The sequence below is a fragment of the Carettochelys insculpta genome, chromosome 14 (assembly GCF_033958435.1).
Source record: "Carettochelys insculpta isolate YL-2023 chromosome 14, ASM3395843v1, whole genome shotgun sequence".
NCBI classification, from domain to species: Eukaryota; Metazoa; Chordata; order Testudines; family Carettochelyidae; genus Carettochelys; species Carettochelys insculpta.
The window spans coordinates 25744930-25761685 of NC_134150.1; the positions used below are offsets into that span (position 1 = coordinate 25744930).

At 40.7% G+C, this 16756-nt stretch overlaps 1 protein-coding gene across 1 annotated transcript in view; it reads right to left on the minus strand.

The window, feature by feature from the left end:
* The window catches only part of LOC142020629 (transcription initiation factor TFIID subunit 4-like), a 207653-nt gene that overhangs the window by 181713 nt on the left and 9184 nt on the right, over window positions 1-16756 (minus strand). Inside the window, exons 4-5 of the mRNA XM_075008660.1 lie at window positions 15479-15581; window positions 11347-11461 (exon numbers count right to left, since the gene is read on the minus strand). Coding sequence (XP_074864761.1) covers window positions 11347-11461; window positions 15479-15581 — 218 coding nt within the window. The remainder of the gene's footprint in view (window positions 1-11346; window positions 11462-15478; window positions 15582-16756) is intronic.

Sequence of the window (16756 nt, forward strand, 5' to 3'; positions counted from 1 at the left end):
GTTATGCCCAAGCACGGGAGTCGGCCAGCCAGTCAGGGGCCGCCCCCAACACTTGCCCCTATTACCGGGAGCTCAGAGCCATCCTGGTCTCCTGGGACACCTCCTCCCCACCGGTCATCCTCAACATTGTGGCTGAGGAGCCCCAGCAGGACATGGAGACAGAGTCAGGACCGGAGGCCAACCCCGCACCCCCAGGGCCAGAGTCGGGACCATCCGTGGCACCATCTGAGAGGTCCAGCAAAGAGGAGAAGCTCATGATGGACCTCCTCTCCTGCAGCTCCAGCCAGGCATATGCCCAACAGACCTCCCCCAAGCATGCCAGTGGATTGTCGGGTACATATCCCAGAGGGCATGTACCCCCGGGGCATGGGGCAGGGACACCATACATGACCGGGGGCCCCCCAAACCCCCAGTGGGCCCTGGCTTGCAAGGGCCCAGGCAGACCATGGCCCTGAGACGGTGGCACGGCTGTCAGTGCCCATCAGCACGTGCACCCACGGACAGCACCACACTCAGCTCCCTGGAGGAGGGGTGGGGGAGTGGACCACATGAAAAGGCCGCCCATAGGGACACCACATGCACTCACACACGCACGCAGGACAGAGCCCCAGACCTAGCAGGGGTCGTGCCCATCCACCCTAGATCAGAAGTGATAGGCCAACGGCCGGCCCGTCTATGTGTCCCCCAATGTATATAGTTGTCCCCTCCATGTATATAATTGTGATAACTGCTCTGCAGAAATCATACTCGAACAGTTAACAGTTATCAATAAGTTAAAGTTTTATTTCTCCCAAACCCCTTTGTGACATGTGCTTGTTGGGGGGGCGGGGGGCAGTGTGCAGGAGGCCCAGCAGGGATGGCCAGGGCGGCACTCACTGGGCCCCCTGATCAAAATATTCCCGCAGGGCCTCCCAGACCCGGACCCCCTCCTGGGGGGCCTGGTGGCTAGGGCTGGCGGCTGGCTGGGAGTAGCCCGTTCCAGACTTGACTGCCCACCCCTGCACGAAGGCCTCCCCCTTGCTTTCCACCAGGTTGTGGAGCGTGCAGCAGGCGCCCACAACCTGGGAGATGTTCAGGAGGTCCACATCCAGGCGGGTGAGGAGGCAGCGCCACTGGCCCTTGAAGTGCCCAAAGGCCCGCTCAACCACCTGCCGGGCATGGTTCAGCCAGGTGTTGTAGCACTCCTGGCTGGCACTGAGGTGGCCTGTGTAGAGTCACATGAGCCAGGGCTGCAGCAGGTATGCCACATCTGCCATGAGGCAGAAGGGCACGGTGGTGCCCCCCGTGAGATCTCCCTCTGCGGGACGTAGGTCCCCACCTCTAGCCAGCACCACAGGCCTGAGTTGCGGAACACGTGGGTGTCATAGGTGCAGCCGGGCCAGCCCACATACACATCCTAGAACCAGCCCTGGCTGTCCACCATAGCCTGCAGGACCACCAAGTGGTAGCCCTTTCTGTTTATAAAGCGTTCAACACTGTGTTCCAGGGGACGGATAGGGATGTGGGTCCCATCAAGGGTCCTGCAGCAATCTGGGAACCCCATGGCAGCGAAGCATGCGACGGCTGTATCCAGGTCCCCAACTCAGACAACCCTCTGGAGCAACAGGGAGTACGGACCACCTGCAGAGAGGGAACATGGGCACCTGTGAGGGTGTGCAGGGTGAGCCCAGCCCCCCCACCTGTGCCCCTCCCTCCCAGCCCCCCACCTCCCAGTGGGTGCATGCCCAGGCCTCCTTACCTCGATCACAACAGCTCCAACTGTGGCCTTGCCTACACCAAATTGATGGACCACAGAGTGGTAGCTGTCTGGAGCAGCCAGCTTTCAGACAGCAATCGCAACCCTCTTCTCAATGGTTAGGGCATACCACATCCATGTGTCCTGGCGTCTGAGGGCAGGGGGAGGGGGTCAACCACTGGCAGAGCTCCATGAAGGTATGCCACTGCATGAGGAAGTTCCACAGCCTCTGGTCATTGACCCACTGCCCCATGACCAGGTGCTCCCATCACTCCGAGCTGGCGGGGCAACTCCAGAGCTGGCAGAGCACCTGGTGGGAAGGGACCAGGAGGGCCTGATGGTCTGGGACATCTCCTTCTGCCCCAAGAAGGGCTCCCCTGCCAGGAGCTGCTGGGCAGTCACCTGTGCAGTGTCTAGCAGGGCACCTCCCCAGCAGGTGACGTCCTGCAGGGCTTCCGGCTGCTGCCGCTGCTGCTGGGTGTCCATATCTGCAGGCACTAGGTCTACAGGGCTAGTGGAACCAATGCAGGACTTATACTGTACAGGCCGAGTGTGTCTGGGAGGGGCCCTTTAAAGGAGAGGCTTGCTGTTGCCCTGGAAGGGCTAATCTGTCACGTGACCCCGTCTGGGGGATTTCCTGGCCCCTTATTTCGAAAGGGGCTGCTTGTGTGTGTGTAGACGCTCCCTTTCTGCATACCTCATAGCTACTTCAACATTGAACATGGACGGCGCCAGGCCCGGCAGGTGTGTAGACACTACGCATCGGAGTGTATTTTGATGTCACTACTTCGAAGTAGCGCTCTTGTGTAGACGTAGCCAAAATGTTTCATAACATTAGGTTCCTTCGCACATCACATTGTGCTAATTCAGAGTCTACAGGTACAACATAGCATAGTTGCTGCTGATTCCCACTTTTTTGTTATATTTGTACTGCTCTTAGGGTATTGGAAGAAGCCTCACTATTGTATATGTGTTATTTCTTAGTGTATAACTGTTTTTTGTTTGTTTTTGTTTGTTTTGTTTTTCTTCAAGTTCAGTGTTTACCTTTTAACAAATATATGGTCTAATGCTTTTTTCTCCTACATGCAATCACACAAATCACCCCTCCCCAACTTGGGCACGTATTGCACTGCTTATGTGAAAAATGAAATTAAGAAGGGATGTACAGGTTCCACCCCCAAAAACCAGGATTCTAATTAGTTGGCCGTGGATGTTGCTGGACCAGAGAGCCCCAAGCCAGAAGTCTGTTAGAAGAGGTAGTGTAGTGGGTGTTGTTTACTGGAGCCACGGCTGCGTCTGATAGCCTGGGCAGGGCAGGAGCTGCAGGGACTCGAGGTGGTGGGGACACACCAGAGGTAGGGGGCTAGTGGGGTGGGGGCAGGGTACCAGCAGGACATGGAGCTGGTGACAGGGAGGGGCAGCAAGCTGGCGGCAGGGGATCTCCTTCATCTAGCAAATTCCCTCATTTGGGACTGGTCAGGCCCCAAATGTGCTGGGCAAGAGAAGGGAGAGGCTAATGACTTTTGCTGGGGAAAGATTCAGGTTTTCTGTCTTTGCCACTTACAACATAAGCCAAGATCAGATTTTGATGACGTTTACTTGTAATGTGCAATTAACAACACTGACCTTATTTTAAACGTTCATGGACCAATGGCAGCACACCACAGGTAGAGGTCTTAAAGGGTTAACCAGTAAGCAGACAGGTTAGCATGAGGCTTATGGCTGTGGCCACCCACAAAGCGCCAGAGCAGCCCCAGATGCAGAGAAGCCAATGAGCTGTGTAGAGGGACCCCTCAGCTGCAGCCAAGCTGGAGCGGGGGTAGGCATGAGGACTTAAGGTAAAAGAGGTTAAGAGATCTCATTTAACCAGTTAACTGTCTTAACATCCCTAATGTCATGGATATTAAAAGTGAGTTCAGAGTTTCAAGAGAATCTTAATGTCACTATAAAGACACAGGTTCCTTAAAAGACTCCTCCCATTACTCTGGCAGCAGCAGGACTGGTGTTGATGAGGTTCATAGGCTACATGCAGCCAGCTCTGAAATACAGCTCAGAACAATATGGGGCCTTCAGAAAAGGTGAACTTAAACTACAGCTATACCCATCTATCCCATCTCATATAAAACAAATCTGCATTGGCAGCATTGCTTATAACAAGTCATTTTTTATTTGTTTGCTTAAAATCTGCCAGGTCTCTCATTTATAATCACTAAGAGCAGCCAGATGATGACTTTTAGTCACATTTTACTTGGAGCTGGATCACTGCTCATCCTAATACAGTCCCAATCTTATAACTTTTTTATTATTATTAAATGTGTGTGATGTGTATGGGAAAAGGACTAAATCTGAAAAACAGAATGGAGAGCTAAAAAACAAAAAAAAAAACCCTCCCACTACATATTTCTGTAGAGTTCAAAAGGTTGTAAAATAACTGTTTTAATATGACCCATGAAAAAACAGAAAATGTAAATTCTCCTAAAAGGCTAATGTGTGACCACGATCAACATTAGCAAATAAAATGCTTTAATCATTGCTTTAAAAACAATGAAGTCCTGTGGCACCTTATAGACTAATAGATTTTTTGCAGCATAAGCTTTCGTGGGCAAAGACCCATTTCATCACATGCATACATACAAGGTGCCACAGGACTTCTTGTATTTACAGATACAAACTAACACAACTACCCCTCTGATATTAATCATTGGCTTAGCATTTTAAAATCAGATTAAAATTACTATACTAGTGCAAAACTGATTACTAGCTGAAAAAGACCTCACTCTACTTCAGCAAGCATCAATTTGTTTGTAATCTGCACAGCAACAAGAATGATTTCAAGTTTTCAAGATTAAAGTTTAAAGATTTGATTTACAGATAAACTGCTTCCCATTTGAAAAAAGACAAAGCTACCCAAATTATCTGAAAATTGAGAACAGAAACCAAAAAAGTTTGGAAAAAATTATTACTAACTTCTACTAGAACTTTTACTCCTCAATATTAGTCCAGCTGTACTCAGTGGAGCAAGACACCCCTTGGCCATGTCTATACTAGCACAAAATCTACTGATAGGAATAAGGGGATTTTGAACTTGGCGGGGTCCCTTTGAAAAGGACCCCCATCTGGATGAGCCGCGTGGCAGCAAAAAGCGGCAATTTCGAAGAGTCACGGCCGGTGGCATGCTAATGAAGCTCTGAATACGCACTTCAGCGCCTCATTAGTAATTTTCGAAACGGCCATTTGCATGGCCATTTCCAAATTTTGTGCTAGTGGAGACGTAGCCCTTATGAGTAAAGCTACCATTATCCTAGTTTAAATTATTTTACATTAAGGAAAAAAGCAGGGTATACTACCACATCTTAAAATGTCTGAAATGGTAAAGAATGTTTTGTGTAGAACACAGATACTTCAGTTTTTCATATTCAAAAGTAAACAGGTAGGCAATTTAGGGCTCATGACAGTCTCATATTTTGGGAGACTAAGTGACCAAAAAAATTAGATAACCAGCATAAATGTTAACTACACAAATTTTGACAGAAAATTTGGGTCTAGTTTCTCAGTATATCGAAACATTGTTCCTGGAGAAGTCCAGGAGGAAGATTTTATCTCAGTCACAATCACGTTCTTTGTCCTCCCACAGATCTCTATAACCAAACAGTGTGTGATAATTGTATCACAAGGTACTCTCAAAGCCAGAGCCTTCCTGTTCATAGGATGAGGTGGGGTGACTGCTGCAGGTCCCATGCTTTCAGGGGCCCTGTGATGGTAAGGGGGAGGATTACCTGGGGCAGACAGGAGTGACAGCAGCAGCCACAGGAGATCACCTCCTGCCTAGCTCCCTGCACTCACCATGCAATGCTCCACTGCTGCCTCCTGGTCTGCTGAGCACAGCTTCTCCATGGGGCTCAGTGGGCTGGGAGGCTGCAGCAGCTTGCCGTATGGTGAGGTGACCTGTGGCTGCCTCTGCTGCTGTCCACTGTCTGTTCCCTGCCCCAGGTAATCCCTGACCAGGCTGGTCAGGTGGAAGCGGAGCAGGGGGAGGTGTGGAACATGTAGCATGGAGGAGGGTTGCTCTGAGCCCCATAACCCATTCCTGGAACGGCCCTGCTGAAAGCAAAGCAAAGGGTGGATTAAAAAAAGATTATTTTTTTAAATAAAAAATTAGAATTTTTTCTATTTAAATCAGATTTTTTTATTTTTTAAAATCATCAATAAAATACTAAATATCTAATTGAAAGATAGTACATTTAAGTCACACCACAAATATGCTACACGTACACTTACAGTCTCATAAAAAGGAATTCATGGCTCTAGCCTGTCCAGCCAAGCTCTTGCATCTTGAAAATTCTGGACTTTCAATTTCTGTTTCTCAGCAGACTAAAAAGTAACATGTACAAAAAAGACAATCTGAACAGGATTGTTTTGGTTCTGTGCTTATGTGGTGGTACACCTTGGCCATGCACAGCAGAGGAGTTAGTTAAGATACTGTCTTAAGACAGAGCGGCAATATATAGTACAGGACAGAGGCAGCATACAAAGGAATAGTGGAGTGGATGATAAAGAAAAAAGGGAAGACGTGATTCAGTGCACACACAGCTTTCTAAGCTCCCCCACATTTTTACCACAGAAAAAAACCGTCACAGCTTCTGGATGTGAGAGAGACCCTATCTGAGAATTTTTGAAGAAATTTTTTCCCTGGGTAAAAAACAAAAATGCGTAAGGAGTGCAAGATGATGATGCAGGTCTTAGTTACAATTATGAAAAATCATAAAGAAAATTGCTTATTGGGAGAAAATGATGTGTATGTGACTGAGTGGATCAACTAGTTAACAACTTAATTCATTTTGTGTTGCTTCATTCTTCATCTCTCACTCTATGCCAACATCTACACTAGAGAGTTTTGCCAACAAAACCTGGTTTGTGTCAACAAAGCTCGCAGAGCATCCACACACAAAATGCATTTTTTCAACAGTATGTTGACAAAACTCAGCACTTTCGTTGGTGGTCTTCTGCCTCTCTGTCAGAGGCAGAACAACTTTCTCAACAGAATCTGTTGACAAATATGCTGTGTGGATGTTCTGGGGGACCCTCTGCCGACTGACAGGGCTTTTAGGGCACCACTCAGCCCTGTCCGTTGTGCTTACTGTCGGTTGTTCTGTCGAGAGAGGGCCAGGCAGTTCAGCCAACACTCTGTCGACAGAGCGGATCACTTTTTCGATCCACTTTTGTGTATGGCCGCACTCTGTTGACAGAAGTTTTGTTGGAAGACCTCATTTGACAGTGACTTCTGTCGACAGATCGTTGTAGAGTAGACATAGCCTACATCTTTTAAAATAAGTGTGATCTGACAAATTCCAAAGCTTTTTCTGTGTTAGATATTGCTAGGAAAAAAAGTTAGCCTTGGCTAACCCTTATGGTTTGCTTCATTAGTTAACTAGGTTTAGAATCTATCACTCAAGTACATAAAAAAGAAATCTGCAGTAAGAACTGCTGGGTGTTATAGAGTGTCATTTCTTTATTTCATATTACATAATACATGCCCCTTATTTTGGAACATCATGGACATAGACCATAATGGTGATGCCATAAGTCTCTTCTCTATTTTACTTTCCAAGGGAACCCAATTTTATACTTGTTTTCTCAAAAAATGCAAGTGCCAGTGAACTGAGTGAGGCTTACTCCAAACTTAAGTGCACTCTAAGCATGGTCTTCATTTTTTTGGTAACTTGATTTAAACCAATGATTTTGTGTATGTGTGTGATCTAAATCATGATTTAAATCACCTTGATTTAACTCAATCCACTCTGGGGCTCAAGGCTCCATCTAGATAAGTGAGAAAGGAGTGACTATGCATATCTTGTTTCCCTACTGGAATGATGATATAGTGCAACAACACAAGAAAGTTAGTGGATCCCTGATGCCTCTTCTATGTTCATGCACTAGTGCCCAGGATCAGCCACAACCTGGTCCTTGATTACCAAACACATACTGGGTTATGATTATAGAATCATGATTATGATTATGATTATGAGCAGTTTCCATTAATATCAATGGGAATTTAATGTTTTGAGCTCAAACCAGAATATGGTGCTTAGCAAATAGGTAAATGGGAAAAAAATGCTCACCAAGTTTTTCACGTCTTTAGGATCCCCATGAGGATGCTCATTTATCCTTAGGGGAAGCGGACTGGCATTTTCCTGGTCTTGCCTAAAATACTCAGTTATAATAAAGTAGAGGATTAAAAGCCAACTTCCAATTTACTTTTATTAGGTATTGTTTTGTTTTACTGTATTATGAGTGAAACTCAACTGTAAATTGTATTATTATGGTTACAGATAGACCTTCAGCTTGTTAGGTGTTAATTAACAAACAGAACTTTAGTCACCTATAGCCTGAAAAATATTATCCATAAAAAAATACAATCACAACATATCTACTGAATAAAGCATTACTCTTTCCACTCATACCCGTTCTCAATTATTCACAATATAATTCATGCTGACTTAGATATGAAGAACAAATTCATTTATTTTGAAAATGGGATCCATGAACAAACAGGTATATCAAGTTGTGAGGGGGCAATGAGAAGCACGGCACACAAAATGATGTTAACTAGGGTCTTAATACATTTATTCCCACATTAAATACTTGTTTGACATAGGTTTAATATTGCTCAGGCATATTTCTTCATATCACAAACACCTAAGAACCAGTAAAACAAAGATAGGGCAAGTATTCACATCCACCCTGCAAGTACGTCACTAGGATACTCAACCATTCAAGAACACATACTCTCTCAACACAGTGACTTTCAATTAAACAGTATTATCACTCTCAATGCACACAAAGTTAAAAAAAAAATCTTTTTTTCAGAAAATTAATTTTGTACTCCAAGAATAAGTGCTGGAAATCTGGGGAGCATATACTGTACTAATCATCATTCTTACGCAAACAAAACAAAAAATTAAATCAGGCTCAATGTGCAAATGTAAACAATCTAAACCATGGAGTCACTCTTGCACATTCAAACACTCGTCATTACAGTTGCCATTTATCATCTCAACTTACAAATCCTACTACAAAAGGGTTTCCATACACTTCCCAAGATTATAGTGTTAGCAGATGAGCACAGCAACTCAGATCACAATGGTGAGGCCCCTAGTGGACTTCAAGGAGACTTCTGCTTCATTCTCCCCTGACTGCAGAAGGCACTACTTAGGAAATACTACTATATTTTTGATACTCTGGTAGCCCAGAGGCCCCCAAACAAATTTGGAACCCACTTATGTCTATGGAGAAATTGTAAACAAGACTACCATATACATGTTCGTGTTTAGGCATCATCACACTTAAAAGCTCTATACACATGAACGGGGTACTTCACATTTTTCTATGACAAATTTTAGCAAGGACAAGGTTTTGCCACCGAGCTAAAAAACATATGAAAGCATGTGGGTTTTGTTTTGTACAAGCTAGGGGATTGACAACTGAGTTTATGAAGGGAAATTAACTTCCATTTTAATTACAGAGTATCAACAACACACTTAAAATAACTTCTAAAAAATAAATTATTGGCAACATTAAATGCTAAGCTACCATTTGTGAAACCCTGTACTGTATTCACACATGCCTCACATGTATAAATCCCTCAGTCAATCTAGTAATATATTATATTGCTTAAAAATAGTTCAACAATATATGATAGTCATAGTGTGTACATGATTAAAAAATATCCAGAAAAATAAAGTTCCCATTTCTATCACTAGTAACCAATCCTTTGTCCATGAGTGAAAAACTAAAGTAAGTTATTTTAAAGAAAGAGTATGAAATAATGAAACAAATATGCAATAATAATGCACCAAGGGTAAAATGAATTTATACATAACAACTATTTTTCAAATTTTTTGCTCTGCTTAGATGCCAGTTTGCCTTCTGGCTATAAACACATTCTTCACACATGCTGGGAATGCTGAGGAAAACTAGTCAGCATTCAGAGGATTAATACAGATTTCCAGCTCCATGCCTTCAGGCTTAATAGTCAGACATCTATTTGTCCTCAGGAGAGGTTAGGGGTTGAATTGCAAATACGCAAACAACAGAATTCTTTGTTACGATATCAAGAAAAAACTTGATCTTTACTGCTGTTTAATACATCCTTGCAATTTGATGGATTTATTTAAATGCAGAGTTGTCTCTTACAATTTTGAATGAGAAAACAATGCAAGGAAACAAACACATTCATTCTGACTAAAATTTGTTCTCCAGAGGAAAAATGACATAGAACCTTGACAGCTTATTTACCAAACTCACTAAAGATTTATTGATTTATCAATCAGCGCCTTGAGCATTTGCTTCTCCCCTAGGGAAAATTAACAATTCCAACTAACCTAATATATTCTACCTATAAACTAAGTGAATGAAAGAATCAATCCTGGCACAATTTACTACATCCAGTAACAAAAAATGCTGTCCATTTTGGTGTATGTAAAATTGAAAGCCATGCTACCAAAGAATAAATGCCTATGTTGCTTACTAACACCAAAAAAAATTAAGACAGTACAATTCAACTTAACCACATTTTAAATCATTTATATACTCAGTGGGAGGCAAAAGCATTGGAAAATATAAAACTGAATGATTTTGCTTCTAGATTAATGCTAAGTACTACCACTATTAGTGGCAATGCTGATATATGCCTCTAAGCAGAGATATTTCACAACATACTGCAAATTCTCTGTAGCTCTACCTGTAAGAGTCTAAGCTTGTCAATTAATTACTAGTTTGATGAGGTCAGATCAAAGTAAGTATCCTAAAGGAAGAATGTGACCTTCTAACAATACTTTCCTATTTTAGCAAATGAATAGGAAAATGGGCAATATCTGAAAAGGAATTAAAGTGCATTTACAACAATGGAACAAATTTAGAATGAAAGTGGGAGGCAGATAAAAGTAGTAAATATAACATTAGCTTTCCACTACCAGTATTAAAATGTCGAAAACAGAGAATGTAAGATAATGTTATCAAAAGTTTGACGTGTATTCAAACATAATTGGCACGGAAGCTCAACAGACCCGTGCTACTGGTCTGAACTTTGGCATGTCCTGACCACTACAGGAACTCAAAGAATGCCCCAAGTTGAGCCACACAAACAAATCACACAATGAAGTTTCACTCATCATTTCTAAAGAACAGCATTTTCGCTAGGCTTCATACCTGCAGCTGAGCTGCACACACCAATCTCCATACATCATGCTCTGCTGTCAGTTAGGACCATCTCAAAAAGGAACATCTCACATGACTGTTAAAATCTGACTCATAAAACAGCTGCACTGTACATTTATGAAAACCTCATCTACATAGCTTCCTTTACTACAAGAATAATCCATATTCACAAAGTGATTTGGAAGGTTTATTAAATATGTTAAAAATCTGCATGTGGAAGGGGAATTTGACAGCTTTCCTTTTTAAAAAAAAAATTGAATAAGCAGATTGTCCTCCAATCAAAGTACATGGCAAATCTAAGAATTATTGTAAAATACTGCCCTCTGGTGTTAAACCTGTTCTAAATTGCGTGTGTGCAGAAAGTAGGGGGGGGTGTTTTTATTTTTTGTTTTTACCTGAAAGATCCACCTCCAGGGTCATTCAGCTTGTTTTTCTGATTTGCAGAGACCTGAACACCAAAGCCCTCAGGACTCTGGCTGGCTTGTATAGTTGGTGCCTTCCCTACTGTGCCTGAAAAACACCAAGCAATGTTATTATGAGCTGTCTTAGACAATTTACATCAAAGAACCTTCTGTCCAGGAACTAAATTTAACTGTCTCTAAATTGCAAACAAAAGCAAGTTGTTATTTTTAAAGGTTCCATTGCTGAAGAAGAAAGAACAATTTAAGAAATAAAGATGAATGTTAACTCTTTTCAACATTTATTTATGAAAAAATTGAAGATTCTAACGCTGTAAACCATTGTCCATAGCTGGCTAAAATACATTTAATGGCAATAAATATGTTTGTATCTTCCAGTATCTTGCTCTTCTATATAATCTGCAGACAGTTTTCATTATAAAGGATAAGAAAGTGGTACCATCTGTTCAAGATTTTCAATCGTATTGTAGAATTTTGTCTTTCGAAAGTAAAATATATTTTTATTTTCCTATAATGGTTTATTGTATTACAATGGACAACCACACACGTTCAGAGTGTAAAAAACATTCTTAGTTACTGTTTTACAATATATAAAAATATATGACTGTAAAATCTGAAATAAAATCCTGCTTAAAGACATAAATTTATGTTGTAATTATAATTATGTAAGTGTTTTGTAAGCAGTTAACTTCTGTATCTACATACTATCAAAATACTTTTGAATACATAGTTGTACAGATCAAAGCCGAGACTTTCAAACAGGCCTAGGTGTGCTCAACATCCATTCAAAATCAATAGGAATCAGTCATCTAATGCCCAACAGTGCTTTAGAAAATTCTAACCAAAACAAATAAATTTCCATTATGAATTAGCAATTGTTAATTAGCAATAAAAATAACTGTAAAGAAGGAACTCTAAATCATCAATGCATGGAAACATTATAACAGGGCTTGAAGCAAGTGGTATTGCTCACATGGAAATTTTTGCATTTTTAAGTAATACTTCAGTGTACTGCTTACATACTTTATTAGTCACATCTACTACGGCTGTAGGTGGTCTGATTCTCTTCATCACTCTTCAGTGCAAGCCCTTTTTAGGTAAATGAAAGATGCTAAAATTTAATGTCCTCTGAATTTTAAGTTCTACCATTTTTATGCTTACAAATCTCAATTACTAATTATGCATTACATACGCCTGTAAAGAAGACTTGAGACACCTTCAAAATCATGACACACCTTAAGTATGACTCATTTCTTATCTGCAAGCGAGAAAACTTAGATGAAGCTTTATAATTTAATTTTGTTGCGTAAGTCATAAAAACTAAAGTATGATTAGCTGAACTAATAAATCATTTCACAACTTGTTCTTCTTTGTAACAAAAGGGTTTGCCTTGACTGAAAACAACTTTTTTTTTTAAATTCTAACATCTTTGTTCAACTCCAGCCTGAATGCTGAAAACTCAAAATTTATTTGACAGTCTTTGGCCAATTCCACAGTCTACTATGTATTACAAAAACCTTTACATGGAACCTCAATCTTGGAAAATCCACAGTAAGATTTAGGTCCTCAGTTTCTAGACCCAGGGAATGAATATGTATTGTAAGTGACATACTGAAGATCCATGAGCTGACACAAATACCATCAATCCTTTAGGTGGTCAACTTGTATCTATTTCAGATAAACTAATTAGAAGACATTTCAGTGTGTGTGGACAGGAAAGCATGGGATAATGAATGAAACAGAAGAAAAATTGACATACTTCAGCATGTGCTTTTTCTATTTAGGAGACTCAGAGGGGCATTAATATAAAAAAGCTGCAATAGCTCTGGCAAAGTGTAACAGATTTAGTGTATTGTGTTAGAAATCAAGTAATGAAATATTAATAATGTTCATTCAGAATCAATTAGCATCCAGTTAGATTTTTCCATGGATGTTGAACTTTGATCCAAGAATATTACAAAAAGTACAAAAATGCAGTAGTCAGTCTTTTAGTTCCTGAAAGCAATCTAAACATGTATAAACTGTCATATCTAAACTGTATATAGAGAACTTATTTCCACTTGCATTCACCCTGTGAATATAAATTTCTAAAATGGATCTGACAAAAAAATAATTAAGTTTGGGGTTTTATATGTGGAATGCTGTATACCTGCTTTTTATTTTGAATAACTACTGTATATGCACAAGCAATAATTCCCTGTGTTGCATACTTTGTTGTTGCAAGGCCCAAAGCAAAAACAAAAACTTTGACAATGATATCTCTGTTGTAGCAGTCATCTCAACACAATTTTCAGTAACTTTGGAAAATCAGAATCAGCTTTTGGACTGGATATCTCAAAAAACTGATAATGATATAGAGATTCTTTCACCATGAGGTCACAGGTGCAGTGTAAGCAGCACAGTCAGGAAGAATACACCTAAGATTAGGCATTAATAGGTATCCAGCTCTAATTCTTATTCTGCTGATGATTCATTGTGCAGCCTCTGACAAGTTACTTTACCCTTCCCCCCCACTGGCTCAGTCTCCCTAGTTGCTGAACCCCATTCATACCAATTTTGTAGTGGAGTCATTACTTCAGTAAGGGGTATGGGTTTTTATTTATAGTAACATGGAATAGCCCCTCACAGGCAAACAATTACACAAGTAAAAAGATGACAGTTTTCCTACACTGAAAAGTTGTACTGCTTTAATTGTACAGGTAACATTCAAGGCACACATTCCTAGCGTGGACCCAACTATATCAGGATAAAGGTGCTTAGTACTGGTATGCCTGTGGATTGGGGAATGTGTTATACAATGTAAGACTCGCTTATGCTAGTATGGCTGTGTTCACATTAGGGTTTGTACTTTTTTAGCTATACAGAGATAGTTAAAGTAGTATAACTTGTGTAAACAAGCCGGTAAACCAGGAGTGGACAATAAAAAAGTGGGCACCTGCCAAGATTAGTCCCTGGAGGGATGCTGCCACTATCTTCATCTGAGCCTCCACAGGTATCAGGCGATCACAGCTCTCGCTGACTGCAGATTGTCATTTGCGGGCAATGGAAGCAGTGAGAAGCGACAGCAAGATGCCCACATTATGTAAACTTCTATGACCATTAGCACCACTGTTGGCATTTTCAGCACAGAGGCCAAGCACTGAATGGGTATGGAAATCAAATTAACCTTCTTGTGTTAAGGCAAACCAATCAGGATTCCAACGTGAAAGCTTGTACTCCCTTGACATATTAAATAATCCTATGTTAATAATTTTAGGATCTTAGTGTCAATGTTGTCAAGCCAATGTTTCTTTTGAGAAGTAAACTCACATCAACCTTGACTGGAGAAAGTAATCCCAATGATGGAAAGATAGACCAGGCTCCATGCCCATGCAACACTTAGCTGCTCTGAAGTGAATGGACAGTTAAGTTTCTGAACTGGTGCTTAGTGTAATAGCAAGTTTGTGACGTATATATTTGCCTATGAGGAACAGAAGAGACCAAACAACTCATCTGACAGAAAAAGATTTTGTACATTCCCAGTTAGACTGAAATCAGACTTTAAGATGACCATCTCCATGCACCCCTGATTTGGGGTGGCTAAGTATTCTGCATGCAGCACTCAAGTCTCTGGCATCACAAAATAAAATCATGCCTCTGGCCCTCTACAGCCTGGAACAGAGTGGCTACAATGTGTGGCCCCAAGGGTGAGATTAAGCACGGAGATTAAACAGAAGAATTCTTGGGGCTGTATCAGAAAAGTCTTGGGGCTGTATCAGAAAAGCGAAGAAACTCTTCCCCGCAACAGAGGAAAAAGTCATATAATAAAAACAGTAGAAACTAAATCACTCACTTCACTGGGACTGTCACACAAAAAACTGCTGAGTAAAATCTGGGCAATTTAGGATTTGGCCCTAAATTTGTAATGACAAACAAACAGTTAACTATGTCAGTCTGAAAAATGTCAAACTTATATAGCGAAAACATGCCTTTTTAGCCACTAAGTAAAAGGTAACATCAAGCCTATCAATGTTAACATTAAGTTTTCCCCATGCTGCTACTTAGTCATAAAATTACAGTGAAACTCACACAATGTAACATAAACTCACTAGAATATTTAAACCCATACCTTGTGGTCTAATGGTCTGAGTTATTACCACTGGCATCCTAATCTGGGTAGTCTGGCAAGCAGGGTTTCGTTTCACAGTTTGAGCAGATGTTGACTGGATAATCTGATATTATTAAAAAAAAGTATACATATATTACACTCTATACACAAACACACACGAAGTGTGTATATAAATATATTAACAGGTATAATCACTAATATAAGCAAGTGGGTCTCTAAGGCACAGCCAGCTGGTGACAAAAGTCTTATTTATGTAAAGTATGTGGTGGTGGTTTTGTGTGTGTGAGACTCACACATACATCAAGAGTATGTTTTTGAAAAAAGAATAACCCAGAAATATTGTTTGGCAAAAATGTTATTTTCTTGAAACAAAATATATTGTATTTCATATGTGTGAGAGCAAAATAAAGTTCTAAGGTGGTTTTTTAATAAAATTTTACTAAGACAGAAAAAAAACTTTAGGAAATCTTCACACTGGTCACTAGTGTCAGCATTGCTCATCAACAGCCCCAGAGGTGGGGATGTGTTGTTTTTTTTTGTTTGTTTGTTTTTTAAACTATTTTTGTTAATACACCTGAACATTTTTAATAAATATTAAAAGTTAAATCTCAGGTGGTTATGCAAAACCTGCACGTGGACATGCACTAATGGGAAAAAGGGACACTTTATAGTGACTGGCAGCTTTTAACTTGTACCATTACTTTTTAAAATCAGAAAAATGTATTGCTTCAGTTAATCCAGAGCCAAAACATATTGCCTTATTTAAACTGCCAATTAAGTCAGAATGGGATAAGAACCTTTCAACTCCTTATAAATAAAATCAACAAAATCTGTAAGGGTTGCATCTCAATGATATCAAGATACATGTTCATAATATTAACAACTGAGGAGCACAGATGTACAACAGGAGACTATCAAGTGCACAAGGCTTCTTCAGAGGGGGGAAAAAATCCATAACTAACTGATTCAAGATAAAGCCACACAGATAACTCATGGTTCTGAACAACTCATACAACTTTCATGGTCATTACTGTGCCATTACCATTCTTTAACGATGCAGCTCCTCTCTCCATCTCTCATACAAAATCATTAAACATTTCCTGCAGGAAGACTATACTACAATGCAGATTACAACCTAAATTATGTTACACAGAACAAACAGGAAACAATACATCTTTGTTTCGATCAGTATTATTCTTGCCAAATGTATTCCAGAACACTTTATACCTATACAGGCCAAATCCCAAACTTAAAATGGAATTCTGCAGGATTATAAAA